The sequence below is a fragment of the Xenia sp. Carnegie-2017 genome, unplaced genomic scaffold (assembly GCF_021976095.1).
Source record: "Xenia sp. Carnegie-2017 unplaced genomic scaffold, XeniaSp_v1 HiC_scaffold_30, whole genome shotgun sequence".
Classification (NCBI taxonomy): Eukaryota; Metazoa; Cnidaria; class Anthozoa; order Malacalcyonacea; family Xeniidae; genus Xenia; species Xenia sp. Carnegie-2017.
In genome coordinates, this window is record NW_025813494.1 from 172027 (window position 1) to 198879 (window position 26853).

At 38.6% G+C, this 26853-nt stretch overlaps 6 protein-coding genes across 8 annotated transcripts; 4 read left to right on the forward strand and 2 right to left on the reverse strand.

The window, feature by feature from the left end:
- Positions 1-684: 684 nt before the first annotated feature.
- Positions 685-2342, forward strand: LOC124455224 (vacuolar protein sorting-associated protein 13-like). Its single transcript, XM_047005915.1, has 8 exons — positions 685-771; positions 843-921; positions 1065-1124; positions 1203-1309; positions 1426-1604; positions 1686-1783; positions 1847-2133; positions 2217-2342. The coding sequence occupies exons 1-8, from the start codon at positions 685-687 to the stop codon at positions 2340-2342; spliced, it is 1023 nt and encodes a 340-aa protein (XP_046861871.1).
- Positions 2343-2952: 610 nt separating this feature from the next.
- On the reverse strand, positions 2953-6294 carry LOC124455172. Of its 3 annotated transcripts, none has more exons than XM_047005881.1 (9): positions 5804-6294; positions 5531-5651; positions 5315-5437; positions 4885-4993; positions 4596-4787; positions 4210-4521; positions 3713-3866; positions 3504-3604; positions 2953-3422 (listed from the first exon to the last, which is right to left on the reverse strand). In XM_047005881.1, the coding sequence occupies exons 3-9, from the start codon at positions 5359-5361 to the stop codon at positions 3417-3419; spliced, it is 921 nt and encodes a 306-aa protein (XP_046861837.1). In that variant the 5' UTR covers positions 5362-5437; positions 5531-5651; positions 5804-6294; the 3' UTR covers positions 2953-3416. The 3 variants fall into 3 exon arrangements, with proteins under 3 accessions (XP_046861837.1, XP_046861835.1, XP_046861836.1); XM_047005879.1 differs by lacking the exon at positions 2953-3422 and having other exon boundaries at positions 3431-3604; positions 5804-5922; positions 6106-6294; XM_047005880.1 differs by lacking the exon at positions 2953-3422 and having other exon boundaries at positions 3431-3604; positions 5315-5390.
- Positions 6295-7853: 1559 nt separating this feature from the next.
- LOC124455225 lies at positions 7854-8357 on the forward strand. The gene has a single exon (XM_047005916.1). The coding sequence runs from the start codon at positions 7854-7856 to the stop codon at positions 8355-8357; it is 504 nt and encodes a 167-aa protein (XP_046861872.1).
- Positions 8358-13569: 5212 nt separating this feature from the next.
- Positions 13570-15500, reverse strand: LOC124455150 (zinc finger protein 862-like). The gene is made up of 5 exons (XM_047005871.1): positions 14907-15500; positions 14558-14830; positions 14131-14468; positions 13713-14036; positions 13570-13635 (listed from the first exon to the last, which is right to left on the reverse strand). Exons 1-4 carry the CDS (start codon positions 15223-15225, stop codon positions 13887-13889), a joined length of 1080 nt encoding a protein of 359 aa, XP_046861827.1. The 5' UTR covers positions 15226-15500; the 3' UTR covers positions 13570-13635; positions 13713-13886.
- A 2632-nt stretch (positions 15501-18132) lies between these two features.
- LOC124455226 lies at positions 18133-20991 on the forward strand. The gene is made up of 3 exons (XM_047005917.1): positions 18133-19748; positions 19948-20428; positions 20545-20991. The coding sequence occupies exons 1-3, from the start codon at positions 18133-18135 to the stop codon at positions 20989-20991; spliced, it is 2544 nt and encodes an 847-aa protein (XP_046861873.1).
- A 645-nt stretch (positions 20992-21636) lies between these two features.
- Positions 21637-22539, forward strand: LOC124455227. Its single transcript, XM_047005918.1, has one exon. The coding sequence runs from the start codon at positions 21637-21639 to the stop codon at positions 22537-22539; it is 903 nt and encodes a 300-aa protein (XP_046861874.1).
- The last annotated feature ends 4314 nt before the right edge of the window (positions 22540-26853 follow it).

The following is a 26853-nucleotide window of genomic DNA, read 5'->3' on the forward strand; positions in this document are numbered from 1 at the left end:
GTCTGTGTATACTGCACCCTTCAAATAAGAAAATTTTCACTTTATTTTGTCTCCTGTCATTTCACATATGAAGCTTTACATTTTGCTGTCTAATTGTAGAAATCTATCACTCTTTTAGTGTCATCTTCTTGTGCATAATTCTTTGATAAATCGTTTTCCAGAATTTCTTAATTAAGTAACTTCAATCAAGCACAGGAAGCAATTCAAAATGCTGGCAGTGCTGCAGCTCAAACTGCAACACAATCGGCAAAAATATGCTTGAAAAACATTCGGATAGTACTCTAAAATTGTATTGTCATTTAGTCTTGTTTTATTTGTATAAATTTAGTCACAAGAATATAACAAGAATTCTCCACGAATTAAACTGGACATCTCTATCCAAGCTCCATTTGTAATCATCCCAGTAAGCAGTTGTTCAGATCGCGCACTCGTTGTTAATTTTGGTAATCTGGAAGTACATAATAATTTCGAGATCGTTAAAGGAGATATGAATAAGGACATCGTTGTCGTTGATAAAATGAATGTTTCATTTACTTCTCTTCAACTCTCTGTGTATGTTCTAAATTATTTACAAGCCGTACAGCGCTTGTAAGTTGTTTAAGTTAGTTTATGTTGTTTTGTAGTGCCATTATATCTGAAAATGGAACAGTATCCGCTCAAAGAACAATCGTTCAACCTATATCTATGGTTGTGATACTTCTCCGTAGTCTTTCTCCATGGTGTAACGATATCCCGGATATTGACGTCACAGCCAAACTTCATGCTTTTAAAGTAAGTTGATTTTAAATGTTTGAATAAGTGTTTGGGTTTATTGGATTTTGGCAGTTTCAAAATGATTTTAGATTGATATCGGAACAGATGATGTAAAGACTGTACTGGATATTACATCACAAAACTTGACGGAAGGATCTGATCTGATTGGTATGTTGAGGAGCGAGAAAAGGGTTACATAAGTACAACTAAGTATAGCTTGGGATAGTTGTGGTTTGGGATAACTTTAGGATTATTGTAGATACGTGGTTACAATCTTTCGAAACTTTTAAAAATTTTATTTGTCATTTTAGATTTTGTAGACGACACGGATTCAAGTTTCGTATCATCTTTGTCAGTTTTTAATGATTCAGGTGACGTCATCAACATTAGAAAATTTTCGTAATTTATTTTTCATATCAGTCGTTGTGTATTTTTTTGTATACATATAGATGTAGTTGCAGTTTTGAATGAAGATTACAAAACATGGGTTTCTGTGAAATTTCAGTTCAACATTGAAAAAATTACAACAAGATATTATCAAAATATTCAGCCTCTGGTTTGTTATATAAACTCTGGAATATAGTTTTACTATCGTACCAATCGTAACTGTTCAACTGCAACTCTATAGAAATTCCCTCTAAGTTATTACATATTATTTCTTTCTTTTATTAGGTCTTAGGCAACGTTTCAACATTGGATCATGCAAAGAGCGATATTATTGGTTCTTCGTCATTAGATTATCTGAATGCGATTGGCTCGTTGCTTGCTAATGGAGCAATGGAAACGTCAGTTGTTATAAGGATGATAACATTGAAGGATAAAAGACCCACTCATGAGAAAGGAGTCACAACGTTAGATTACAAAAGATTCGTAGTGTATGTACGATTCATACTTGATTTTATATTTCTATTTCTTTCTTTGTACGTACGTAGGATGATAGAAAAACGATATGATGAAAAGGACGAGCAGTCTAATGAATTAAATATGATCGATGTAAAGTTTACACAGACGAAAGAATTAGAAAAGGAAGGTACGGCTTTGAATTTTTCAAATCATTATGCTGTGCAATATTGATTAGGATTTTTTTTTCTAGTCAACATTCTTGTGAACAGCATTTCGCTTATTGTGAACGTCGAATTTTTATTGCTTCTTTCACGTGTGTTTACTGACTCGTTTGATGAAAATGCTCATAAAGACGTAGAGAGTAAAGCTATTGCCGAGGCAAAAATCCTATCGACAGAGCTTGCTATCCCGTCAACAGGGACACCAAATGTCGTTAATAATAGCTCATCGCTTGAAGTAAAGTTACATGTTAAAAAACCAGAGATCTATTTCTTGGCTGATGCGAAATTGGCTAATACCAACACTCTTATTGTGAAGGTGCACAAAAATATTTCGTTTATTTTACTTCGTATCAATTTTTTCCATCATATAACGTTAAATTTTGTAATTTTGTTGACTAGAACAATTTGGATGTCACTTTAACAACTGTGGATAAGAAAATTTGTTTTCAGACCAACTTGCGAGATATTCATGTTGTAACAGCTTCTTTTGAGAAAAGTCGCCGTGATATTCTCAAGCTGATGTAAGATTATTAACTTATAAGATTATTAACTTGTAACTTATTATTAGTTGTAATTGTAATATTATTAGTTGTAATTGTTAGTAATAAGTTATTCATAAGTTGATGGAAGTGATAAAGGTGTTATAAGTCAAAGTTTGTTGCAAAATCATTTGTGAAATAATTTTATATTTTTGCGTATTTTAACAAAGTATTTACTGGTATATTTAGGACAACTATCCTGTCCATGCGGGTAGCATATTCAAATGCGATAGAAATGATAGGCGTTACGGAGCAGAATGATCATCGCATTCAATTTTTTTCGCTTCATGGCCAGTTACTGCACATCTTCGGAGCTCAAGGCAGTGGAAAAGGAGAATTCCTTTATCCGCATCACCTAGTTTTTAATAACAAAGGTGTTTGTTTTGTGTCGGATTGTGTCAACGATAGAATTCAAGTTTTTAACAAGGACTTTGAGTTTCAGACGTCCTTTGGCGAGGAAGGTACGGAGATACAAAATATTGTAGGTGATTCTGAATAATGAAAACTGGCAAATAACACACTCCTTTGCGTTTGTTTTGTTTAAGCCTAATAGCCAGTCTGATTTTGAATTTTGAACTAGTAAATTTTTAAGCTTCTTGCAATATTCTACGAAAATTATTGTACTATTCACGCTTTACACGCTTGTAAAATTTACTAATAGCAAAAATGTTCAGGTACCAGGGATTCTCAGTTTGACGGCCCAGAAGGTGTTGCTGTGGACGACGAAGGCAATATTTTGGTTTGTGATAATCACAACCATGTGATTATCACAAATAGAACATTTGATAATCACAAATAGAACATTTGATAGTCACAAATGTTCTAAAAGAATAAATACATTTTTGCCATGTCCATTAACACCTTTAGGATACTCAGCATTAAAAGTATAAAAAGAACTAAGTAAAATAATAAATGCGTTGACAATATTTTCTGTTTTCAACTTTGCCACAATCATCCCCTCAGCCACCAACATTATTGAATGAATGTTTCTTAATGTTCCTGTTGATAGGAGTCTAGGAGACGAGCTTTTGTTAATGATCTCTTGAACTTCCCGCAATCTTTAACCCTTCAACAGAGATAAAATTATTCATCAATTTTTTCACACATTTATGCAGAAAATATTATTTGTGACAATACCAACTCTTACATCAACAATGTCCCAAAATAGCTTTTTGTTCATATCTCGATGGGTGCGTTGGTCATCTAGCACAAAAGGCAAACATGCCATTATACACCGGTTCTTGACCTCTAAAATAATCAACATAGTATAGAATGAATATATTACCATTATCACTCTCTAAAGCATTAACACTTCAGTATAAATAGGGATTTTAACTTATTGATTTTTACACCAACCTTCCTCATCTTCAACTGGACAATCCTCCAGCTCATTCTTTTGCTTTGTATTTTTAATAGCAGACAGCATTTTATATTTGTGTAAATTCCATTGTTCCTTCATGTCTTGCACAACATCACTCTTCTCCAAAATATGTCCTAACTCTGCTTTCAGCTGGAAAAAATTAAACCAAAAAACTAATTATCTTTCTCTAAGTAATTGTGATACAACTGACAGTTTTGCTACAGCATACATACTAATGGACAGCGGCAGATTAATAATTGGCAAAAAACTCATATTCATAAATTCATATGCTACATATAATCTGTTGAATTAAAATTGTTTGTAGTACTAGAATCTAGTAAAGTATACCATGCACATATGAATATTACCCTCTCATCAGGCTAACATGCCTGATACTTCAAACAAACTCAAAAAATCAGAAAAAGAAATGAAACCTTACTTCAACTCCCTTGGTGTGTTTGAAAAAAGGGTAGTCATGCAGAAGCTTCCAAACCTTTGTATTGTTCACCAAAATGTCTCTACGCCGATGAGCAAAGGTATTGTTCATCAACACATTGATCTTGCTCAAGTCTTGCGAGCCAATATTAAACATTTCAACCAACTGCTTTTGTTGAATTACAATAGCTGCTTCTGTTTCACCTTCTGGAAGAGATGGGAGAGAATTGCAAGCTGATTTCTTACTTTTCCTACCAGGTTTTCCCTTTGGAATTAGGACCCCTTCTTCAAGCCGCTTTCGCTTTTGAGCTTGGGATGCTCTTCTTCGCAGATTAAGGACTCGGTCTGCTATTTTGTTTGCCCATAGTTGCTGGAAAAACAAAACAATGACAGTACTTTATGAAACTGAATTATGCAGCAATATAATTGATTTTTTTAACCTACATGACCAGAACCAAATGATCCCTTTAAGAATGGATACTTTTGAATTAACATAAGAGCAATGTGTTTTCTTTCATGAACAGTTGGCGATTCAGTATGTGCCAAAATTGAAGAAGTTAATTGCCTGTTTAATGCATTTTTTTCATTTGGATTTAGTTCCTGCCTTTTTAATGCCTCCTCCACTGCTGGTTCCCACTACACTCAAACAGCATGGTTTAATATGATATGGCAATCTTTATTAACATATTTTAAACTTGTAGTGTGTAAAAAACTAAGTTTTAATGCTACTTACTCTTGTTGGCAAACAAAACTTGGACAACCAATTGGAATTGTTCACATTAGCTGTCAAGGGACTCCTTGGAACTAGGCTGGTCCTTGAGATGTCTCTCTGGTCCAATGTTCTTAAAAAATAGTAAAATTCAACCTTAACATACAACATAAAGAAGTAAAGAAATAACGCAACAAAATTTTCAAAACTCCAACACTGTATTTACTGTGGAATTTATGTAATTCCACAATGAGAAACAAAAATGAAAAGTGGAATTACATCCATTCATGGAAAGAGAATGTTAATTTCTTTATATAACAAAAGATTTTATATAACAAAATGATTGAGTTCAGGAAAATTTCCTATGTAACTGAGCCAAACATGAAACATTGTATATTTATGAACTAGCATTAGAACAAATATTGTATACAAATAATGGCTTCAGCCTTCATATCTCATCATTTTGATGATCAGCTGAAGTACTAAGAACAATGTCTTCATTTACATCCAAGTTGATGGTTCTTATGTGGCTTGAATAGATGTACGAGTGCACTGTTGAAGCTGATTCTGACAAGCCCTGTTAATAGAGGATTCAGGCAAAATAGGAGCAATGGTTCATCTGGATCCACACAATTACAACACAAACAAGTCAAGCTGGGTTGCTTGATACCTCATCATGATTTTCTTGATGATCAGCTGAATTACTCGGAATGTCTGGATTCACATCCTTGTTGATGGTTCTGATGTTGTTCGAAGTGACACAAGAGTGTGTTGTTGAAGCTGATGACCCCCTGTTAATAGATGAAGCCTGAAATTTTACTTCTGGTGATTTTATAACGACACAATCAAAGCACATGGAAGTAAAAAATATAATCAACAAACCAATAACAAACCAAGTATTTTGAACCATTTTATGTAGAAAACCTGTAAGGCTTCAATTTACCTTTTGAGTAACGTCATTCCAAATACACGTAAATTTCTTGCGAAGTAGTATTCGAGGAATCATCTGATAAATATCATGTGGTTCTAAATTGAAAAAATCCTCGTCGCCGACTTGATTAGCTTTAAAAATATGAGAAGAAAAACGTCAATGAAATTACGTTATTGCTGTTGGTATTCTCTAAAAGCGCTCGACCAAATCTGCCTGCTAGTAAAACGTAAACAAGGCAAGTCATCTATAAATGTAATTTTGAATTATTTTCTACACTAGATTTATGCACAAGACATTTCAGGATGAGACAATACCTTCAAAATCTTCGACAATTTCATCCAATTTGTTCTTTTACAAAAAAAGAATAATGTCAGCGACAGATGATTGTTTGTTGATTTCCATTTTGCCCACAATAGAAGAGTTTAAACGCTTAAAATGCACTTCAACAAAGCACAAGAAGTTTAGAAACACGCCACGCGACTACATACATCGGCAACAGGCAGTCAGACACGTGCCGCTTTGCGTAATGGGATGTCAAGTGGCCAAATCGACCAATCGCCGCAAGTTCGCATCTAATTGGACAAGAAATGCACTTAATGACACTTAATATTGATCTGATTTTACTCATTCATTGCTCTAACAAACGATAACGGAGTTGTCACTTGACTAGTGACGCAAGAATATTCGTAAAATTCAATTAATTATGCCACGATTGTGTTGTCAGGTATGTGCAACGTTTTTCAACGTCTGTCGCTGGAATGTTGCATCATTTGGTCGCTGTTCATGAACACGATGCCAGATTGCATATTTCTGCGAAGTGCCGGATGTAATTCAACCTTCCCTAAGGTAAACTTTTGATTCTTGATACGACACTGATTTGTTTGTTATTTGTTAAAAATATTTACTTATTCAGTGCGCTCACGGATTGTTGTTTAGGTTAACTCTTACAAAAGTCATCTTAGAAGAAAGCACGCCAATGTTGACTTAAACTCACGTGATCTATGTTGCGTTGAATCAGCAGTAGCACTCAACAATTTTGTCCTGATGAGGATGGCCTTGAACTCTTAATTGATGAATTTAACAGGAAAATAAACATGATAACTCTGTTCAAGCAATGGAACAAAAATGCTCAATTTCTTCTGAAAACAAAAGAAATCAATCTGCTCACACAAAATGTGTGTAGAAGATTCCACTGAACTTGTCGAGGAACAGTCAAACAATTAAACACGGTTTGCAAAATTGCTTAGAGAAAGCTGGATTAAACTATAATGATGTGCCAGGTCTTGATGAATTATTTGATAAAGGTCATGTATCTCAAATCCATTCAAACATATTTCCACAAAGTATAAACAGAATGCTTATTTTGAGGGCATTTTGGCTTAGTTGTAAGTTTATTTCTATGTTTTTGACTTTTTGAGTTTTTGGATAAAGTTTTTTGAGATTTTTAACATATTTGAGCCAGCTGCTCTTTAGTGCTTGTTATATAATCATTATTTTTTGTAGCAACCCAGACAGATTAAACTTGGACACAGAGTTGTGAAAAGACGTTCAGGACTGTGTACAAAGAAGTTGTTGTATAATTTAGGATATTTCATTTATATTTTTTATTGCATGCCAGATTTTATAAGTTCCCATGCAGAGTTTTATGTGTGCAAAATTATAATTAAAAATTAGGGTGTATACTTAACACTTCCTAAGTATTTTCTCTCTTAATTAATTCATGTTGTAATAGTGCACGTAAGTCACGAAATGTAGACATATAAATAGACTCAAATTTGTAATAGTCGGAGAGATTGTGTAGATTGTTCATTGCTAATAAACTCCATAAAACAAACCGAATCAGAGTGCAGATCAATTTTCTGGACGAACTCAGTGAATTCTGCGACAAGTGGTCCTTCGAGCCGGATAGTATGGAGGAGTTAGCAGAAAGAAAAGTACGAGCAGGTCATCGTGGTTACCTGACGAAAGTTGTGGCGTCGGCAGCAGAAGCTTAGTCGACGCATTCGATGAACGAAAGAATGACGCGGAACAGCAACGCGACAAAATCTTGGAGACAGTCGCTATGCTTCAAAACTGGATGAAGACATCCTTAACGATTGCTGGGGACGAAGAAGCGTCAGAACTTGACATTGTCAGCGAAGTCGAGGAAGCTGGAAGAATAAGTTCTGAAGCAAAGTCGATGGCGAGGAAGCTTCGCCAAAAGATTGACGGCAATTGCGCTTCGGAAAATAGAATGAACAGTTCGTTAAGGTCTGACGGAGGAGCGTCGGTGACCAATAGAACAGTTTGCGCAAAATTGCCAAAGCTGCACGTTAAACGGTTCAATGGAAATGTTTGCGAATGGCAGGAGTTTTGGGATTCCTTCGAAAGCGCCATTCACGGAAATGGAAGTTTGTCCGACGTTGACAAATTCAATTATCTTCGGGGACTCTTAGGCGAACCAGCGAAGTCATGTATCGCGGGATATTCTTTGACTTCGGCGAACTACAACGCTGCAATAGACGCGTTGAAGGAACGCTATGGGAAGCCAGAATCGGTCCAACGAGCGCACATGCAAAACTTTTGAACTTAGATAGAGTGAAAGATCCGAGAGATATTACGTCTCTTCGTCACTTGTGTGATAGTGTCTTTAATGATCATTCGGAATATAAATCTTTGTACGAAATAGAAACAAGATTGTTCGCCATCGATATGTATATTTTACTGACATTTTGATTGACATGTTTTCTTCTATTATGCATTTATAATTACTACTCTGATCTTTCTTACACTCCCAGGGTTGACATAATAAAATGTTGTCAACAAACAAAACAAAAAACAAAACTATTTTTGCTAAGAATGTACAGTTATTTAGAACTTGTTTGTATTCTGCAATCTTCGCAATTGTCCTGTTATTCCCGCGCTGCGTTGTGGTCGATCAGTTGGACGAAGGACTTGTTCCTTTTCGCCTTTCTTATCGTTTTCTACTCTTTCGTTAATGTCTTCTTCCTGATGAACCTCAATTGGAATAAGTTGCCTGATAGAACGCCGCAACAAGTGTGAATGACTAGAGTCTCCACGAAGGACTCTGACTTGTGCAGCTCGTGTAATTCCATCGCCACCTTGTAACAATTGTTCAACCTTCGCCACCTTCCAAAGATACGTTTTGTTTGATCGTTGCGAATAATGACGATATCTCCAACTGCTATTTCGGGATTTTGATTACCTCTTGATTTTGAAGTGTATTGCTCTCGTAAGGCTAAAAGATACTCGTTTCTCCATTGAAGAGTAAAACGTTGCAGTAAATTTTTGTGATGTTTCGCCTTTCTCGTCAAAGATTGATAAGTGCTCTGAATTTCAAAGTGCTCACTGTTTGGCATGGTCGTTATTCGTCTTCCATACACCAAGTGCGACGGGCTTAGCGGAAGAGATACAGCTTCTTCATCGTCGTACACGTAGGTTAGGGGTCGTGCATTTATTACGCCCTCGATTTCAACCACAATAGTATGCAACTCGTCGTAGGTTAGATTGGTTCTACCAACTACCTTTCGCAACGGACGTTTCACGCTTCGAATCAAACGTTCCCAGAAGCCTCCCCACCAAGGGGCCTTTTCGACGATAAATTGCCATGTAATCTGATGGTTTGCAAGATAGCGTAACACTTCCTCAGAACGACATAACTTGCGAATTTCTAAGCATGCAGCTCGGAAAGTCTTAGCATTATCGGATATAAGAAGAGCTGGCAGTGCTCGTCGACTAGCGTATCTGCGGAACGCGCGGAGAAAGGCTGGAACGCTTAAGGAAGGAGTGAGCTCCAGATGAATGGCTCTAGTAGACGCACACGTAAACAATAGAATATACACCTTTGTTGGATTATCCGACAAATTATTCCTTTCACAACTCTCGTACGAACAAAGGTCCGGCAAAGTCCAAACCTACGTTTGTGAAAGGGGGATCATCCGACACTCTGCTAACAGGAAGATCTGGAGGAGGCGTTCCCCCATAAGGAAGACCTTCGGCTTTACGACAAACGACACATTTCCTGACTATTTTCTTTACTGCTTCTCGACCACGGATTATCCAAAAATGCTCTCTAATGGTTGTTAGTGTATCACGAATCCCGCTGTGCTTCACATTGTGGTGAACCTCGCATATTAATAACTCCACAAATCTTGATTCCTTTGGAAGCAATACAGGATTTTTGCTCTCCAGATTCAGCAATGAATTCTTCAGTCTCCCACGGCACCGCAGCACGTGATCACCGTCGAGAAATAGCCCAAATTGTTTAACGTAAATGGGTATTGAAGAATTCATATTCTTTGACAAAGGAATAGTATTTCCTTTTCAAAGGATAGTTGTTGAATAGACCTTATCCACAGCAGCTGCGCTTCCTTATTTCGTCTGAGCTTAGTTCTTCTGAGGTTGTGAGTTTGTTTGTTGTTCGCTCGCACCGTGGCATCTTCTTTAATATGTTGATGAATCTCATTACATAAGCAGTTGTTCGAAGAAGTTTCTTCATGGAGCTATAACGAGTAATGTCGATTGCTTTGTTAAGATCTGGCATGGCTCGTTGTTCGATTTCATTCGAAACTAGTGATCTTACGACATTCGGATGCTCTTTCACAATTTCCCTCAGAACTTCGTCACTTTGTGAGAGGTTGCCAACTGGACGTTTTGGCCACTCTTCTTCGCCCTTGCCAAGAATTTGGGTCCATTGAACCATAAGGAAGAATTCGAAAGTAGTTGCCCAGAAATACCTCGTGAGGGTAAATCTGCAGGATTAAGTGATCCAGGACAAAGTTCCAAGATTCCGTCAACGAAATACTTCGAATCTTGTTCACTCGATGCTGCACGAATGGTTTCCATGCTCGATCGTTTCGTATCCAGTGGAGTGCTGTCATCGAATCAACCCAATAAAAAACTTCCAGACTCCACTTGAGTGCCTTTAACAAAGACTCTACTAACTTCGCTAGTACAGTCGCTGCCACCAGCTCTAAACGGGGAATCGTTTGCTTTTTCACTGGTGCGACCTTTGTCTTTGAAGCGATTAATTTCACGTCGATGGTACCATTCTCATAGACTGTTCTTACATAGACAACAGCACCAATTGCACTTTCAGATGCATCACTGAATCCATGAACTTGTGTAGTAAGGTATTTCGGTTGGAGTAGATAATAGCACCTCGGTACACGAACATCATTTAGAAACTTTAACTCTGACAATAAAACGTTCCACTGTTCACGTAGATTGCCATGCAGTTCACAGTCCCATCCCAATCTATCCAAGCACATGATTTGAAACAGAATCTTGAGCCTTATCGTAAAGGAGACAAGAATCCAAGGGGATCGAAGATTTTAGATGACCATTTCAACAACGATCGCTTTGTGACAGGTAAAGAATTGGCGTACTCGATTATTTCAGTCAAATTGAATAGAAATGTGTCCTCCACCGTATCCCACACCATTCCTAGTACTTTGACTTGAGTGGGTTCCGTGAGCAGTGACTCTTTGCAATTGTCGACTTTGTAAAGGACTGATCATCTTGAGTAACGCTTGATTTGTCACTAATCAAGCTCAAATTCTTTTTACCTTCTAACGCTTCGATAGACTTCACTACGTTACTGGAATTCGAGTTCCATTTTCGCAAGTTGAATCCACCCTTGGCCATCAACTGCTTTGTTCCTTTGTATATTTGCAAAGCGGTTTCATCGGTTTCAGCACCGGACACAAAATCATCGACATACAGAGAATTTTTCAAGTGTTCAACAGTTTCTGGCTCCTGCTTCTCGTGTGTCTTCAAATGATGGTTGATAGTAGCTCCTAGAATTGCTGGCGAAGGTCGTAGACCAAAAACCAATCGACAAAACCTTAGCTTTAATACTTCTGAATGAGGATCCCTAGCATCCCTTAGCCACAAAAAACGAAGCATGTCTCTATCTTCCTTGTCAATTCCAATCATTAAGAATGCCTTCTCAATGTCAGCAACTAGCCCAATCTTGTTTTGTCGAAATTTGACGAGCAAATCAAAGATTTGTGGAATGAGGTTCGGCCCGGTCAGTAAGCAATCGTTTAGTGAAAATTTGCGCAAGTTCGTCGTAGCAGATCCATCATATACAACGCGTAGCTTCGTAGTAACCTTATCCTTTCGTATGACACAATGATGGGGAAGATAGTGAATTTTACCACAATCCTTATCAGATGCCGGAACCCTTTCGACTATTCCTGCTGCCAATTGTTCAGTAATACCATTATTGTATTCTTCAAGATTTTGTGGATCCTTTAGCAGTTTTCGATGCAATGATCTCAATCTATTATGACAGAGTTCGTAATCGTCATCAATTTGCACATGATCATTTTTCCACGGCAGACCAACTTCGTAGCGTGTTCCAGTGAATTGAATATTTCGCACAAAATCTTGTTCCTCGGTTGAGTTCTCTGAGTCAAAGGAGTCAATGCCAACGTTCTCAGTTTCCCCAAAACGCTTCAATGATATTGTTAGCTCATCCCTATCGGTTACGACAGTAGAATTATCAAGGCAGTCGGCTGCTAAAATGAGGCTGTTCAGAGTATGTTCGTCTGATTTTTGTGATGACCATCCAGACAAAAGCCATCCCAATTTGCTGCTCATCGCTGTTGGACCATTTTCTCCTCGTACGACATCACCTGTGACTACGTCCCAATAATGATCAGCTCCTATCAAGATGTCGATTGAATCACAGCTACCATTGTTATCGGAAGAATCAAAGTCTGCAAGTTCTAAACCATGGAGATGTGGATAATCGTCTATATTTATCCTTGTAGGAAGTGGTGCACATATTGTTGGAAATGCGATTGCTTTAATCTCTACTACCTCACCTCCACTCTTGTTTGCAATGCTCACCAAGGTCCGAATTATCGCAAAAAAATTGCTTCGCAACTTTCTTCGAAGAAGTTCCTACTGACCCCCCCGGTTCCGATCGACCCCCCCCCCGATTTACTTTCCTCTCGCAATTTTTACAATGCACATGATTACGTCAATATTTTTTATTAATTTTAAAAACTATAAACTAAAATCCTCGCATTCGTTCTCTTCCAAATCGGAAAGCGTAGCTGCTGCAATATCAACAGCGTTTGTAGATGACGCTGACTTTGATTGCCTTTCTGCTGGATACTTTTGTGGTTTTGCACCATTTGGGCGTCTCTTTTGCTCTAGCCAATATTGAGAGCTTCCTCCGCATTGAATTGAGCTAGCGGGCATCCTTCTTACCAATTCTTAGCTGAGCGTCGAGTCGTTGTGTACTCAAACGATTTCGCAGAGTTATCTTAATTCTGTTCATTCGGCTAAATAAACGCTCCACCTTGGCATTCGTGAATGGTGTTATGAGCAACAATTCAATTATATGCAGTACATTTTGCACTCTTTTGCAATATAACATTTTCCCAGATGCTTTGCCATACATTTACATATTTTTCCTTTTTTCTGCTCCAACTATGTAGCTTTTGACGTGGCCTAGCAGAAGAAATATTCAGTTATCCAACTGTATAATACGAAAGGAAAACTATGCATTTACTATTCAAACCTTCAAACGATTCCATTCTGAGACGACTTTGTCAATTTTGCATCCATTCTGAACAAGTAAAGCCTGATAAAACTCTTTCAGTTCTAAAATTGCCTTGTCGCCATACCGCTTAAGTGCTTCGTCGTCCTTGGGCCACATTGCAAAGTCCAATATGACTGGCAGATTTTTAAACACCACACTTTCTTGGAACTCTTCAAATCTTCCTTGCACACTCCTAGACACTGCATTAATCATTTTTCATAAGTTTTCGTTACTTTCCTCCGGGACGCATTAAACCCTTTTAGCTTTATTTTTTGGTAAGAAACATCTTCAGAAACAGAAAAGGCAATGTTACGACATAAAGTATTACATTTACGAAACACTAATTATAACATTTAAAAGTACCTGCTTCATCTTCATCGTCTTCAAGTTCTTCCACTTGAATCCTGTTAAATTTTTGACGTTTTGTCAAAAGTTGGTGAGGTTCTACTGTGTAAAAAAACATTTCAAGCGTACGTAAAGTCAGGGACTCATTCATCAATTACTTACCGTCGTCGGACGTTGTGGCTTCGCACTCCTTCAAAAACCGTGGAAAAGTTTTTCGGAGTCGTCCTGAACGCATTTATTGATCAATTCTTTTAGTTTGACCATAGTCCACTCAAATTCATTAATGCGCTTCACCGCTTTAACAGGGTCGTGAACTTCCTTTTGGAATCCCAGGCTAAGAACCTAAAAATAGAAGTCACAACTCTTAATTTTGCACCAGATTATATATGTTGTGATGAGACAGCAAATCTGAACATTGAAGCGTTATACTAATTACCTTCAAAGGCGTCAAAATGTCAATGTATACTGTCATCAGCATAGGATACTTTGCATACGTCCATTTTGACAAAAAACCCTTCAATTCTTCTCTTTTTGCTGGCACCGAATCTGTTTGGGACAATGACTCAATGTGTAGCATGTATGCGCCATAATTGGCAACAAAGGTCTCCATGGCTTTCAACTTGTGGGTGATCCATCTCGTTCCAAAGGCTTTGGCTGGCTTTGCTATGCTCTTTTCGAAAATCTCGCTGAATCCCTTCAATTCGCGATAGCGCTTTGCCGACTTTTGGTACAAGTAATACAATTTAGTCAGGAGCTCATCCACTTCGTCAAATTCTGATTAAATGAGTAATGCATATATTATGAACACATTATTCTGAAATTCAACATCTTAAAAGAAGTGTCTAACTGTTGTGACACCATACCTGTTCCTTTAAATGCGTCTTTAACAGCCAGTTCAAGGCGATGGTTGAAGCAATGAATAGTAAGCAGCCATGGTGAGTCTTTGCGAAGTTTGGCTGCAAGTCCGTTTATGCTACCCAAATTTACCGAAGCTCCATCCACGTTTAGCGCTGCCAGTTGTCTTGGGAAATTGTTCATGTGAAACCGGGAAAAGCAATCCTGTATCATCTTCTTAAGGCCATCTGCACTTGTTGATGTAGGTGATTCAATTGCTAAAAACCTTATTTGAGGGATACCTGTCCATTGAAAAAATAGAAATAACGCATCTAAAGACAAGAATCGAAATAATTCAGTTCGGTGTATTGCATTTACCTTCACTGCTTATAAAAAGGAGATACAAAACTTCCTGTTCAGAAACGCCTTTGTCAGTGCTGCCGTCGGTCAACAAAGAAAAATAGCGTGTTTTCTTCAATTCAGACATCAGCTTCTGCTTGAGTTTGTCATCAATTGAATCAGTGATGTTTGCCATAGCACGCTCGTTTCGGAATTTGGAACTGCGAATCATTCCGTTCATTTCGTTTAACGTAATGATGCCCTCACTATCGCTATAGGATCTTTCTAAAGTGTCTAAATAGTAGGCAGTGTTGAAACGAGTAATCGTTACTTTAATGTCAATCTCTGCCATTTTCATCAAACCTCTTCCAATTGGAGATCGTTCAACAACTTGTGCGCCAAAAGTTTCGCCCAAGGACTTCTGATCAAAAAGACGTTTTGCATGTTGATGTGCTTTACCTTGGACATGTTTTTTCAAGCTATCTAATTTGACAGATGTTGTCCCATCTATCCATGCTTGCGAAAAACCAGCTATTGAAAAAATTGTTGAGGAGAATTCCACACAGACAGAACATTTTAACGCTTCTACTTTTTTCTTATCTGTACTAAGACTTTTGATCAATTTAACGTTTAAATCTCGCTCCAAATTTTCTACAGTCTTTGCTTCGCCATCGTTAACGTATGCAGTGTGTATTAGTTTGTGACTTTGTCACTTCGCGTTTTCAGATAATATTGAAAATGTTACGTTTCATATTACAATTGATAGCGACGTTTTTTAAAAAATTGCGACTATTTTAGGATAAATTCCTGTTAGTCACATTCCTGAGGCATGATGTAATAGCAACGCTTTGAAATTATGCAAATAGTGCAAGAAAGTTGATCATTTGATATTTCTTTTGACGTATTTTAAAACTTAGGGAGTGGTCGCAAAGCATAATAAAAACACATCCATCACAGCAATATAAAAAGAGTGCTTTCAGTAAGCAAATTTACATTAAATAACAAGAAATGCGAAATGAGCTTCGCAATTTTACGAAATTTGCTTCGCAATATTTCGCCAAAATCGAAATCACTTCGCAATTTGCGATTTGCAAAGCGCTAATTCGGACCTTGCTCACCTTGAACACTTCGCAGCTTTCTCGTTTACTCTTGCTTTGGCCAAAGGTATTTAATTGAAGTGTCTCCTTACCAATTGAATTTAACCTTAACCGGCCTTGAAGTGACCTTCGAATGTAAGACCTTTGGCTTCCAGTGTCAAAGAGAATTCGTGCTGGAACCGATTTTGATCCGTTTGATACGAGAGCTCTGGCTGTCTGCAAAGAACACTTCCCTTGACAGTTCGTGTGACAGCTGTTGTGGTTGGAGAGTTTACACCTTCTGATACCTTCTGTGGATAGGTGTTATCAATTGCTTTTCATTTTGGACACCCTGACTGTTGGTAGCAGGATAGCTGCAAATAGATTGGTGATGCCTCCGGAACAATGTCGACATTTTCTTGTGACTATACACTTGTTTGCTTGGTGTCCCTTTTTAGACAAATAAAGCAACGGTTGGAGTCCCTTAGAATTTTAACTCGGGCTTCCTTCCTTTACCTCTTCACAAGATGCCGAATAATGTGATCCTTGACAGTATACGCATTTAACCTTGAAGCTATGGGCACCGTCTTTATCATTTTTCGTCACTACAAATGTTCCAGCTGTCGATGGCTTGTTGGGCTTATCTTTGTTCTGGGGTTTCTCAATTGAACGCGATGACTCGCTCATTTCACGTGCCTCAACTTCAAACTTTATGGTTTTGAGTAACTCTTCAATTTGCCAAACATCACCAGTAGCTTTTCGTGCTACCTGCAATCTTATTTCACTCGGTAGTTTGGACATAATAATTGGTATGAGCAGACTGCCGTACTGGTTTGCAGATACCCCAAGCGAATCAAGTCCTCACACTTGAACACTTATTTGATCGAAAACATATCTCAATTGCCCAGTACGATTTTCAGAACATGCAGATATTTGTAGGATTTGATCCATATGTGCGGCAATGACCTGTTGGGTTCGACCAAATCTATCTTGCAGAATCGCAATTGCTGCGTCATAATTTGCGGATGTTAAGGTAAGTCCCTTATCGAACGTGCTGCACTACCCTCAAGCAATGAGAATAGATAATTGAATTTGTTTACCTTAGACATACTCTCGTTGCTGTGAATCGTAGCATTGTATAAGTCCCAAAAGGCGTTCCATTCTGTGATCTTTCCACTGAATTTTGGCAATTGAAGTTTGGGAAGCTTTGGCATCATTATCGCTGGTGTTGTTCTGACAGGGGCATTCAAAATCGTAGAATTCGCATTTATCACTTCATTCGTAATCGTATCAATAGCATTCGTGTTCGTATAGACCGTATTCGTGTTCGTATTAACCGCATTCGTATTCGTGTTAACTGCATTCGTATTCGTGTTCACCGCATTCGTGTTCGTATTAACAGCATCCGCGTACGTATTATTCTCATCGTTGCTTATCGTTGTGTTACTCGTGCTTGCTGTTGCTACCACTAAAGGAATCTGTTCGACTTGTGGTGTAGGACTTTGCCTTCTTTTATAGTTTCTTGACAAATCTCCGGTTTTCTTGCTCCTTCGATTTTACGTCTGGTGCTTAGAATTCTATCCGAGACGGCGGCTGCTTCTTCAATTTCGTGTTCAATATCCGTTACATCGCATATCCCAATGATTTCGTCGTTTATTTCGTCTAAGATCTTCATCTTACACTCAAGTTGTTCAGCGATGACATTACATCGTTCGATGTCTACTTCAGTGGCATCCAGAAGCTCGAGTGCTTCTTTTACAAGCCTTGTACAAACGCCACGATAACCGCCTCGTTTGGCGCGAAGTCGTTCAATATTATTCTTCGACATTTCTTGGTTTTCGAATGAAGCTGTTCTAGAATACCGTCGTATACTTACTTACCGGCCCCACGTTGGGCGCCATTTAATGATCATTCGGAATATAAATCTTTGTACGAAATAGAAACAAGATTGTTCGCCATCGATATGTATATTTTACTGACATTTTGATTGACATGTTTTTCTTCTATTATGCATTTATAATTACTACTCTGATCTTTCTTACAGTGTCGAAGCACATCATCGAGGCTTGGATGCATTGGGAGTGGACAGCGCTACGTATTCATCAATCGTGGTACCTTAAGTTTTGAACTTGATACCGGAATCGATTCGATTGTTGATCACGAGAAGCGAAAACTTCCATCAGTGGGATATGGACGATATGTTAAGAGCGTTAAAGTGCGAAGTTGAGCTGCGAGAAGAGCATCGAGTTCAGAGAGAGCAACGAGAACGGCATGGTGATCCTGAGAAGTCGTCAAATGGAGCCAGGCGGAACGATACGAAAACAGCAAGCGCCCTCCTGACAAAATCGGGACCGGTTCGTTGCGCATTCTGCCTGGGATGTCATCGGCATGAAGAATGTGAGAAGATCAAGTCAATTGAGGAACGTAAGAATATTATTAAGAAATACGGTCGTTGTTATATTTGTTTGGAAAAGGGCCACAAGGCTCGTGACTGTGACAACAATATTAAATGTAGTATATGTAAGAAGAATCACCACAAGGCTCTGTGTGATTCGGGAAAGGAAAGTAAGCCCCAGGGAACTGTTGGACAAAGGGAGGTTGAGAATGTAGATGCCAATAGTAGTAATACTCTATTTGTAAGTCCTAAGAATAGTTGTGAAAAAGCAGGATGCAATGTTGCCTTGCAAACTGCACAAGCAAAACTGGTTGGTAGTAAGTCGGGACGAGTAAGGGTTTTGTTGGATTCTGGGAGTCAGAGATCATTTGTTACTGAAAGGACGGCTAAAGCGTTGGGATGTAAAGTCGTTCGTGAAGAAAATCTGAGAATAGGAACGTTTGGGAAAAGGGCTTTAGAGAACGAGTTGAGAAGGGTTGTGCGATTGGATTTGAGTTCGTTGTCGGGTGGTGAAGTCGTATCTATCGAGGCATATGTTGTACCAGAAATATCAGTAATTAGTAATCAACATTTGGAGGTGGTTCGAAATAACTTTGAACATTTGAAGGGGTTGTGGTTGTCTGATGTTTGTAAGGTGAATGAGGAATTGGAGGTAAACGTACTCGTGGGTGCGGATTACTTGTGGTCGTTGCAGAAAGGTCGTATTATGCGAGGGAAGCAGGGGGAGCCTGTGGCTATCGAGACGGTGCTTGGATGGGTAGTTTCAGGGCCGGTTGGAAACACGGATAAGAATCAACCCGCCACTGCTCAGGTAAATTTTTGCTCCGCTAATAAAACTTGTATCAACGTAGAAAACTTTTGGGATTTAGAAAGCCTAGGAATTAAGGACAAAGTAAGTGATGTGCATGAATCGGTCATAAACGATCTTGGTTTTGACGGTACGCGTTATTCAGTGGGGTTGCCCTGGAGGGAGGGTCACGATCCTTTACCTACTAACTATGACTTAAGTCTTAAGAGAATGAAGGGACAAATCAGACGACTAGGTAAGAACCCAGAATTACTGAAGGAATATGACACTATCATTAAGGCCCAAGAAGAGTTAGGCATCATAGAGAGGGTAGGAAAAGATAGTGTGATTAATTCTCATGCCAAAATACATTACATGCCTCATCAAGCTGTCGTGCGAAAGGATGCCAAGACGACAAAGGTTAGAGTGGTTTATGACGCAAGCGCTAAAGTACTCAAGTCAAGTGTCTCTTTGAATGATTGTTTGCATATCGGACCTTCACTTAATCCACTTTTGTTTGATATTCTGCTTAGGTTCCGTGAGCAAAGAATAGCGCTAATAGCGGACATAGAGAAGGCCTTCCTAAACATTGAAGTGCACGAAAGGGATCGAGATAGCCTAAGGTTTTTGTGGGTAGATGATGTACTGCGCAACAATTTGAATCTTGTAGTTTACCGTTTTTGTAGAGTCGTATTTGGGGTGAATTCGTCACCATTTTTGCTTAATTCGACGTTAAGGCATCATATTAGCAAATATTTACAGTGCGATAGGGAATTTTCAGAAAAACTGCTAAAAAAGCTTTTACGTGGACGATCTTGCCAGCGGTGAATCTAGTACAGAGCGAGCGTATCAGCTATATCGTAAGGCCAACGAACGCATGAATGAAGGCGGATTTAAGTTACGCAAATGGCGGACTAATGATAGTGCGTTAAGATCGCAAATTGAAGAAGATGTGCGTGACGTGGAAAGTAGTTGCGTTGATGAGCAAACGTATGCGAAAACCACGCTTGCTCAAGTACAGGGTCAATTTGGTAAAGTATTAGGGTTGGAATGGGATAGCGTCGGGGACGTAATAATATTCGATTTCGAAAATTTGAGTGCGAAAGCGGAAAACACGGAACCGACGAAGAGAAATGTGTTGAGTCTGTTAGCTTGTATCTTCGATCCATTAGGGCTCTTGAGTCCTACGATTGTTAAAGCTAAAATTCTCTTTCAAGATATTTGTTACAGTGGCGTGGATTGGGACGATACATTGCCTAAAAGTGTGAAGAAGTGGGAGAAGTGGTTGAGAGATCTAAAGGAGGTAAAGAGTGTTTCAATAGCAGGTACTCGAGCGGCGGATTTGGGGATGCGTCAAAGCGAGCTTATTGTGCGGTTGTGTATCTAGTAGTTTTGAACGGTAACGATGTTCGTGTTAAGTTGATTGCCAGCAAAACAAGAGTAGCCCCGATGAAAGAACTTAGTATTCCGCGGTTAGAATTAATGGCAGCTAGAATATTGGCTCATTTAATGTCTGCAGTCAGGAAAGCGTTAGAGTCAGAGTATAATTTTGAGGGCGTTAAGTATTGGACTGATAGTATGACTGTTTTGTATTGGATAGTCAACTCAGGCAATTGGAAGCAATTTGTTCAGCATAGAGTTGACGAAATATTAAGGCTTAGTTCAAAACAGAGTGGAGTCATTGTCCAGGTAAGGAAAACCCGCAGATTTAGGGTCGCGAGGGTCTTGATGACTGAGTTAAAGAACGCGGAGGTTTGGTGGTCAGGACCGTCTTGGTTGCGGGGTAGTCCAAGGCATTATCCTATGGTGAAGGAGATAGTTCCCACAGTAGACAGCAAGGTTGAAGAAAAGGTCATTTGTTGTTAACCTAATCATAAGTGCAAGGTCATTGTTTGGAATTGGCAATGTCATTAGCATAAGTAAATACAGCACACTTACACGGCTGTTAAGAGTTACTGCGTGGGTGAAGAGATTCGTCTATAATTTGAAACAAAAAAGACTAGGATTAGAAATTTTTACCGGACCAATAAAAGCGAGCGAAATGAATGATGGAGAATGCGAGTGGATAAAGTCAGCCCAGCTAGAGTTACGAGAGCAACCCGAGTTTAAGCAGTTAGAAAGACAGTACGGACTGATAGAAATGAACGGGATACTGCATTGTACGGGAAGATTGGGTGAATCAGATTTGGAGGCAGAAGCTAGAGAGCCGATTGTTTTGCCTAGGAGACAGTATTTCACAGAGCTAGTGATTAGGCAGTGTCATGAATCTGTTATGCATGGGGGAGTTCGGAGCACGTTGGCGCAACTGAGGTCGAAGTATTGGGTACCCAAGGGCAGACAGGAAGTTAAGAGAGTGAGCGGTGGATGTGTAGCTTGTAAACGATGGAACAGTAAGCCGTGTACACAAATAAAGCAAGCAGCGTTACCAGAGTTTAGGGTTAGGAGAGCCGCACCATTTGAAAATTCAGGCGTAGATTTTGCAGGACCTTTGTACGTAAAACAAAGGCAAGTATGAGCAAGGTGTACATTGCGCTGTTCACCTGCTGTGTGACACGCGCGGTTCACTTAGAGTTAGTGCACGATTTGAGTGCAGCGACATTTCTGCGCTGTTTAAGAAGATTTTTTGCAAGGTTTGGAACACCGAAACTTATTGTTTCTGACAACGCCAAAACATTTAAAGCCGCAAAAAAGACGTTGCGCGACTTATTTCAATGCGAAGAAGTAGATAATTGCCTTAGCGCTAAGAACATTGAGTGGCGATTTAACCTAGAGAGGGCCCCATGGTGGGGAGGGTTTTTCGAAAGGATGATAGGGCTAGTGAAAGTCTGTTTAAGGAAAGTTTTGGGCAATGCAAAACTTACTTTCGACGAACTGACAACTGTTCTAGCTGAAGTTGAAGCTAATTTGAATTCTAGACCCTTAACGTATGAGTACGAGGAAGTGAATAGTGAAGTACTTACTCCTGCACATTTAGTCTATGGTAGGCGCATCGTGACATTACCCGATAGCAAGGACTCAAAAATTAATGATTTAGGACAAGATTCGACTAGAACAAACACTAGGACACGATTCAAACATTTAAGTACCATACTGGAGCATTTTTGGAGCAGGTGGAAACGGGAGTATCTCACGAATCTTCGGGAATTTCATAAGGTTGGGATGGCAGACAAACAGTCGGCGATAATTAAGCCAGGGGATGTGGTCATTGTGTTTGAGCAGGGTAAGAAAAGGGGGGAGTGGAAGACAGGTGTGATTCAGGAATTGATTTGTGGCAAGGATAAGGTCGTTCGTGGTGCAAGGGTTTGCGTGATGACAAACGGTCGTCGCCAGGTGTTGAATAGAGCGATTCAGCATTTATATCCAGTTGAGGTTAAAGACGAGAGTAAGGTTGAAGGGTTGTTAAGGAGGATATAGTTAGCGGATGTAAGGAAGACTAAGAGAAAGGCGGCTTTGGACGCCAGGTGGAAGGTTAGGGCGATGCTTGACTCCTGAGTGAGTCAAGGGGAAGTGTTGTATAATTTAGGATATTTCATTTATATTTTTATTGCATGCCAGATTTTATAAGTTCTCATGCAGAGTTTTATGTGTGCCAAAATTATAATTAAAATTAGGGTGTATATACTTAACACTTCCTAAGTATTTTCTCTCTTAATTAATTCATGTTGTAATAGTGCACGTAAGTCACGAAATGTAAACATATAAATAGACTCAAATTTGTAATAGTCGGAGAGATTGTGTAGATTGTTCATTGCTAATAAACTCCATAAAACAAACCGAATCAGAGTGCAGATCAATTTTCTGGACGAACTCAGTGAATTCTGCGACAACTAGTGGCTTTTGATGGTCTTAAAACCCAGCGCGTGGTAGAAATATTCTTTAATAATCAAGTGTTAATAATTTAATGTTTTATAAATATCAGTAGCAGCGCGCGTTATAGTCTGTATATTAGCTGTATCCTTCGTTATATATTAAAATATTGTCTGTTATAGCGAATTGTGATAATGCTAGAAAATTTACATAGCATGACCAAAACTTTCAGGCTGGCTTCCTTCTTACAGCATGGTTACTGTAGGGTGGCTTTCTTCTTACAGCATATGGTGACTGTAGGGTGGCTTTTACAGCATATGGTGACTGTAGGATGGCTTTCTTACAGAATATGGTGACATTAGGGTGGCTTTCATGTTATAGAAATTTCAAATTGACTTTGGATTTTACCTGAGTGAAAATTGATCCTGATTGCAGAGCGCGTGCGTTCTCTGTGCTAGCAGTTGAGAAAAATGTGTTTACCGTTTTCATGGCTTGCATGTCATCTTTCAGAAGTTGATGGATAATGAGCATGACATTGCATGCAACTATTTACTCTTGCCGAATAACCTTTCCTTGTCCTTTTGAGATCAACATGGTGTGAAATATGGTAACATCCAATCGTACATTTTCTCGTCTGTTTTCTAGGTTAACCAGGGTAAGAAATGTTTGTGCAGTGTGCAAGATCAAAAGAAATGGATCGTTCACGACATTTATCTCGATGAAAGGTGTTCGGTTTTGTCTTTTCCCTTTATTTTTATGCGTTACCAGCATTTGTGATTCTTCAGTTGCCGGAGCCATGTAAAGCAATGGAAGAAGACGAATTAAAACATCTACATCACTACTGGATCACAGTCTACCCTCATTCCAATTTCATGGTAAGATCCTACAAACATTTATGAATCCTTTGTATAAGTGAGTTGCGTGGCATCAGACATACAGTGCAATACAATATTTATTGAATTCACCGCAAAGAGGCTTTTCAAAGCCAATTCCAAGTGAAAATAAAATTACTTCGTTTGGTGATGTACTTTTAAGTACTGTTTAAAGAATATTAGTTTTGATCACGTTCTGGTATGTATTTTGTATTTGATTCGTAAGCATCGATCTTGCTGATAAGCTACGAGAAGATCTTTACTCTGTGTTTGCACAGCCTCAAGCGAACCGAGGAGACTTTGGAAGAACTTGAGAGCAGAGCAGGACCGCTGACCGAAGGTTTCTACAGGCTCGAGAGTTTTCACAAACGTCTCCGAAGTTTGCATAAGCCTGTGCAAACACGAAAAACATCTTTTATTTCTTTTATAAAATCAGTAAAATCGTAATGCGAAACAGATAAATTCAAAACAAATGTTTTAATTCTTCCGTAACACGTATTGATGATTAATTGGCAAATTCTCTTTGATTGACTTAATAATTGATTGAGCTCAGATCGATTTGCACATGTTAATGCAAACTCGGATATAGACAAATCGACGCATGCGTTTTCTTGTTGTGATATTAATAAAAGTATGTTCCTTAGCAGCTTACACATAAACCTAGAAACGATACATATAGCAGCATGTATTAACATACATTTTCTTTTCTTAGACTGAAAATACAACGAAAATTCAATGGTGGAAACACGTATATACGTATTAACATATTTTTCTTTTCTTAGACTGAAAATCCAACAAAAATTCAATGTAATGGAAACACGTATATCTTTGAAGGTTTCCCTCCTCTCCCTCCTCTCTTGATGCAATTCCCAAATGCTTTTTTACGAGATTCAACTTTGAATATGAAATACTCTTTATCGAAGAACCAGTTCCCAACGTGAGTATTATTCAAGGTTTTACCACTAAGAATCTCAGTTTCGTATGGCTCGCGTGTTCGTGACGTCAGTTTCGCATGACTCGCGTGTTCGTGACGTCAGTTTCGCATGACTCGCGTGTTCGTGACGTCAGATTCGCATGGCTCGCGTGTTCGTGACGTCATGCATTAATTTTTGTGTTCTTCATCATACATTTACAGAATTTCGATGTTCGTGATCTTCGCCTGTTTTCAAGATTTCTTTTCACGATGTCCTGGGTTATACGACTGGACTATTGGACAAATGAAAGGTTATTAGTAGCAAGGCCAGCCTGCAAGTTTTAGTCCCTTTGACAATAACAACTTGCATTATTACGTCACTTAGCAGTCACGCAAATGACAACATTGCAATATTGCATGAAGAGTTTACTTGAGAAATAATCTGCTTGGTTTCAAGCGTTTGCTAATTCCAACAAAAGTTGTCCTAATTCTTTTCAGTTGGACGAGTTTTAATTTGAGAAGGTTTTGTGGCTTTCGAACAATAGTTGGCAATCGATTTAAATATCGAATATCAAATCGTCCAACGTAAATTTGCCGCGACTTTGAACTAGAAGTTTCCTGCTGACCCAGGCAAGAGTTCTCAAAAGAACTACGGCCTTCAGTCGTACTTCTTGACTCAGAAACGTGACTAAGAACAGCAGTAAACTCTCTTTCGCTGGGTGGCTATATTGCAATGTTTTCAATATGCGTGACTACTAAGTGATGTAATAATGCAAGTTGTCTATTGAAGAATATTATCATTATTTATTTAGAAATGTATTGTTTTTACAGTGAGATGACACTTGAAACTTTGCATAGCACGACTAAATACATGCCCTGGCTGCAGCCTTGCCTACAGAGAAGTTTGTTGAAATTTCAACACTGTGGCTGGTGGCTAGTTATTCCGAGTCCCGAAAACAGAGTTTGCTCGTTTGTCTAAGGACTGAGAACCAGTGTCGTAAACTTGCAAACTTGCAGGTCCTGCTATATAAATTTTAGAACATCATTGTTCATTTCTTTATACATCATTTGTTTACACGATGAGTCCAGAAAGATTTACATAACTGGACTTAATTAATGGCTGTCAATGCCAATGTTGACAACAAGTTTATTCCCTTGTCTAAAGGTTGAGAACGAGTATAGGCTCATGTGTCTTAGGACTGAGAACGAGTATATATTCATTCGTCGAAGAACTGAGAACGAGTGTATTCATTTGTCTAAGGATTGGGAACGAGTATATATTCATTTGTCTGAGAACGAGTGTATATTCATTTGTCTAAGGATTGAGAACGAGCATATATTCATTTGTCTGAGAACGAGTATATATATTTATTTGTCTAAGGACTGAGAACGAGTGTATGTTCATTTGTCTAAGGACTGAGAACGAGTTTATATTCATTTGTCTGAGCGAGTATATATTCATTTGACTAAGGACTGAGAATGAGTTTATATTCATTTGTTTAAGGACTGAGAACGAGTATATATTCATTTGACTAAGGACTGAGAATGAGTTTATATTCATTTGTTTAAGGACTGAGAACGAGTATATATTCATTTGTCTAAGGACTGAAAACGAGTATATATTCATTTGTCTAAGGACTGAGAACGAGTATACACTCATTTGTCTACGGACTGAGAACGAGTATACATTCATTTGGTCGAGTTGTCTGTCATGTATTTTGCTGCATTTTTTTCTATAACATTAGATCAATGATTTTCTGCATGATGCATTTGTTCTGTTTAGATCACGACAGCGATTTTTGTGATCTATTCTACTTCTTACCAAGATTTACGCGCAGAATAAGTGGTACGTTGCAGGTCTTGGAAATAAGGGGGTTGAAAGCTTTTAGATGTTGTGAGTGTTCAATGTGCCCTCTATGTGATCACACACAATTGAAGTTATGAAAGTGCTTGATATTAGTTATCTTTATACAGTTTTCTTCTGACTGCATCATGTCTGAGGGAAAGCTCTTTACATCGATTTGAAAAGTTAGTACAACTGAAAAAAAACATTCAAGGAAGAAGCTGAATTTGTGAGTGTCTTTCCAATAAGGGCACCCTCACTTAAAAAACTTTGGTTGCCCAAACACCTAGATT

Coding starts and splice junctions, on each gene's coding strand:
- LOC124455224 (XM_047005915.1), top strand. CDS start 685: ATGGTTGTGATACTTCTCCGTAGTCTTTCTCCATGGTGTAACGATATC. Junction 1,605..1,685: donor CATGAGAAAGGAGTCACAAC/GTTAGATTACAA, acceptor GTACGTACGTAG/GATGATAGAAAAACGATATG. Junction 1,784..1,846: donor GAAAGAATTAGAAAAGGAAG/GTACGGCTTTGA, acceptor TTTTTTTTCTAG/TCAACATTCTTGTGAACAGC.
- LOC124455172 (XM_047005879.1), bottom strand. CDS start 5,361: ATGAAGACATTGTTCTTAGTACTTCAGCTGATCATCAAAATGATGAG. Junction 4,994..5,314: donor CTGATCATCAAAATGATGAG/ATATGAAGGCTG, acceptor CTATTTTTTAAG/AACATTGGACCAGAGAGACA. Junction 4,522..4,595: donor GATCATTTGGTTCTGGTCAT/GTAGGTTAAAAA, acceptor TTGTTTTTCCAG/CAACTATGGGCAAACAAAAT.
- LOC124455225 (XM_047005916.1), top strand. CDS start 7,854: ATGCTTCAAAACTGGATGAAGACATCCTTAACGATTGCTGGGGACGAA.
- LOC124455150 (XM_047005871.1), bottom strand. CDS start 15,225: ATGAAAATGGCAGAGATTGACATTAAAGTAACGATTACTCGTTTCAAC. Junction 14,831..14,906: donor CCTTTTTATAAGCAGTGAAG/GTAAATGCAATA, acceptor TTCAATGGACAG/GTATCCCTCAAATAAGGTTT. Junction 14,037..14,130: donor ACATTTTGACGCCTTTGAAG/GTAATTAGTATA, acceptor TTCTATTTTTAG/GTTCTTAGCCTGGGATTCCA.
- LOC124455226 (XM_047005917.1), top strand. CDS start 18,133: ATGGACGATATGTTAAGAGCGTTAAAGTGCGAAGTTGAGCTGCGAGAA. Junction 19,749..19,947: donor AGGGATCGAGATAGCCTAAG/GTTTTTGTGGGT, acceptor CGATCTTGCCAG/CGGTGAATCTAGTACAGAGC. Junction 20,429..20,544: donor GGTTGAGAGATCTAAAGGAG/GTAAAGAGTGTT, acceptor GTTCGTGTTAAG/TTGATTGCCAGCAAAACAAG.
- LOC124455227 (XM_047005918.1), top strand. CDS start 21,637: ATGAGCAAGGTGTACATTGCGCTGTTCACCTGCTGTGTGACACGCGCG.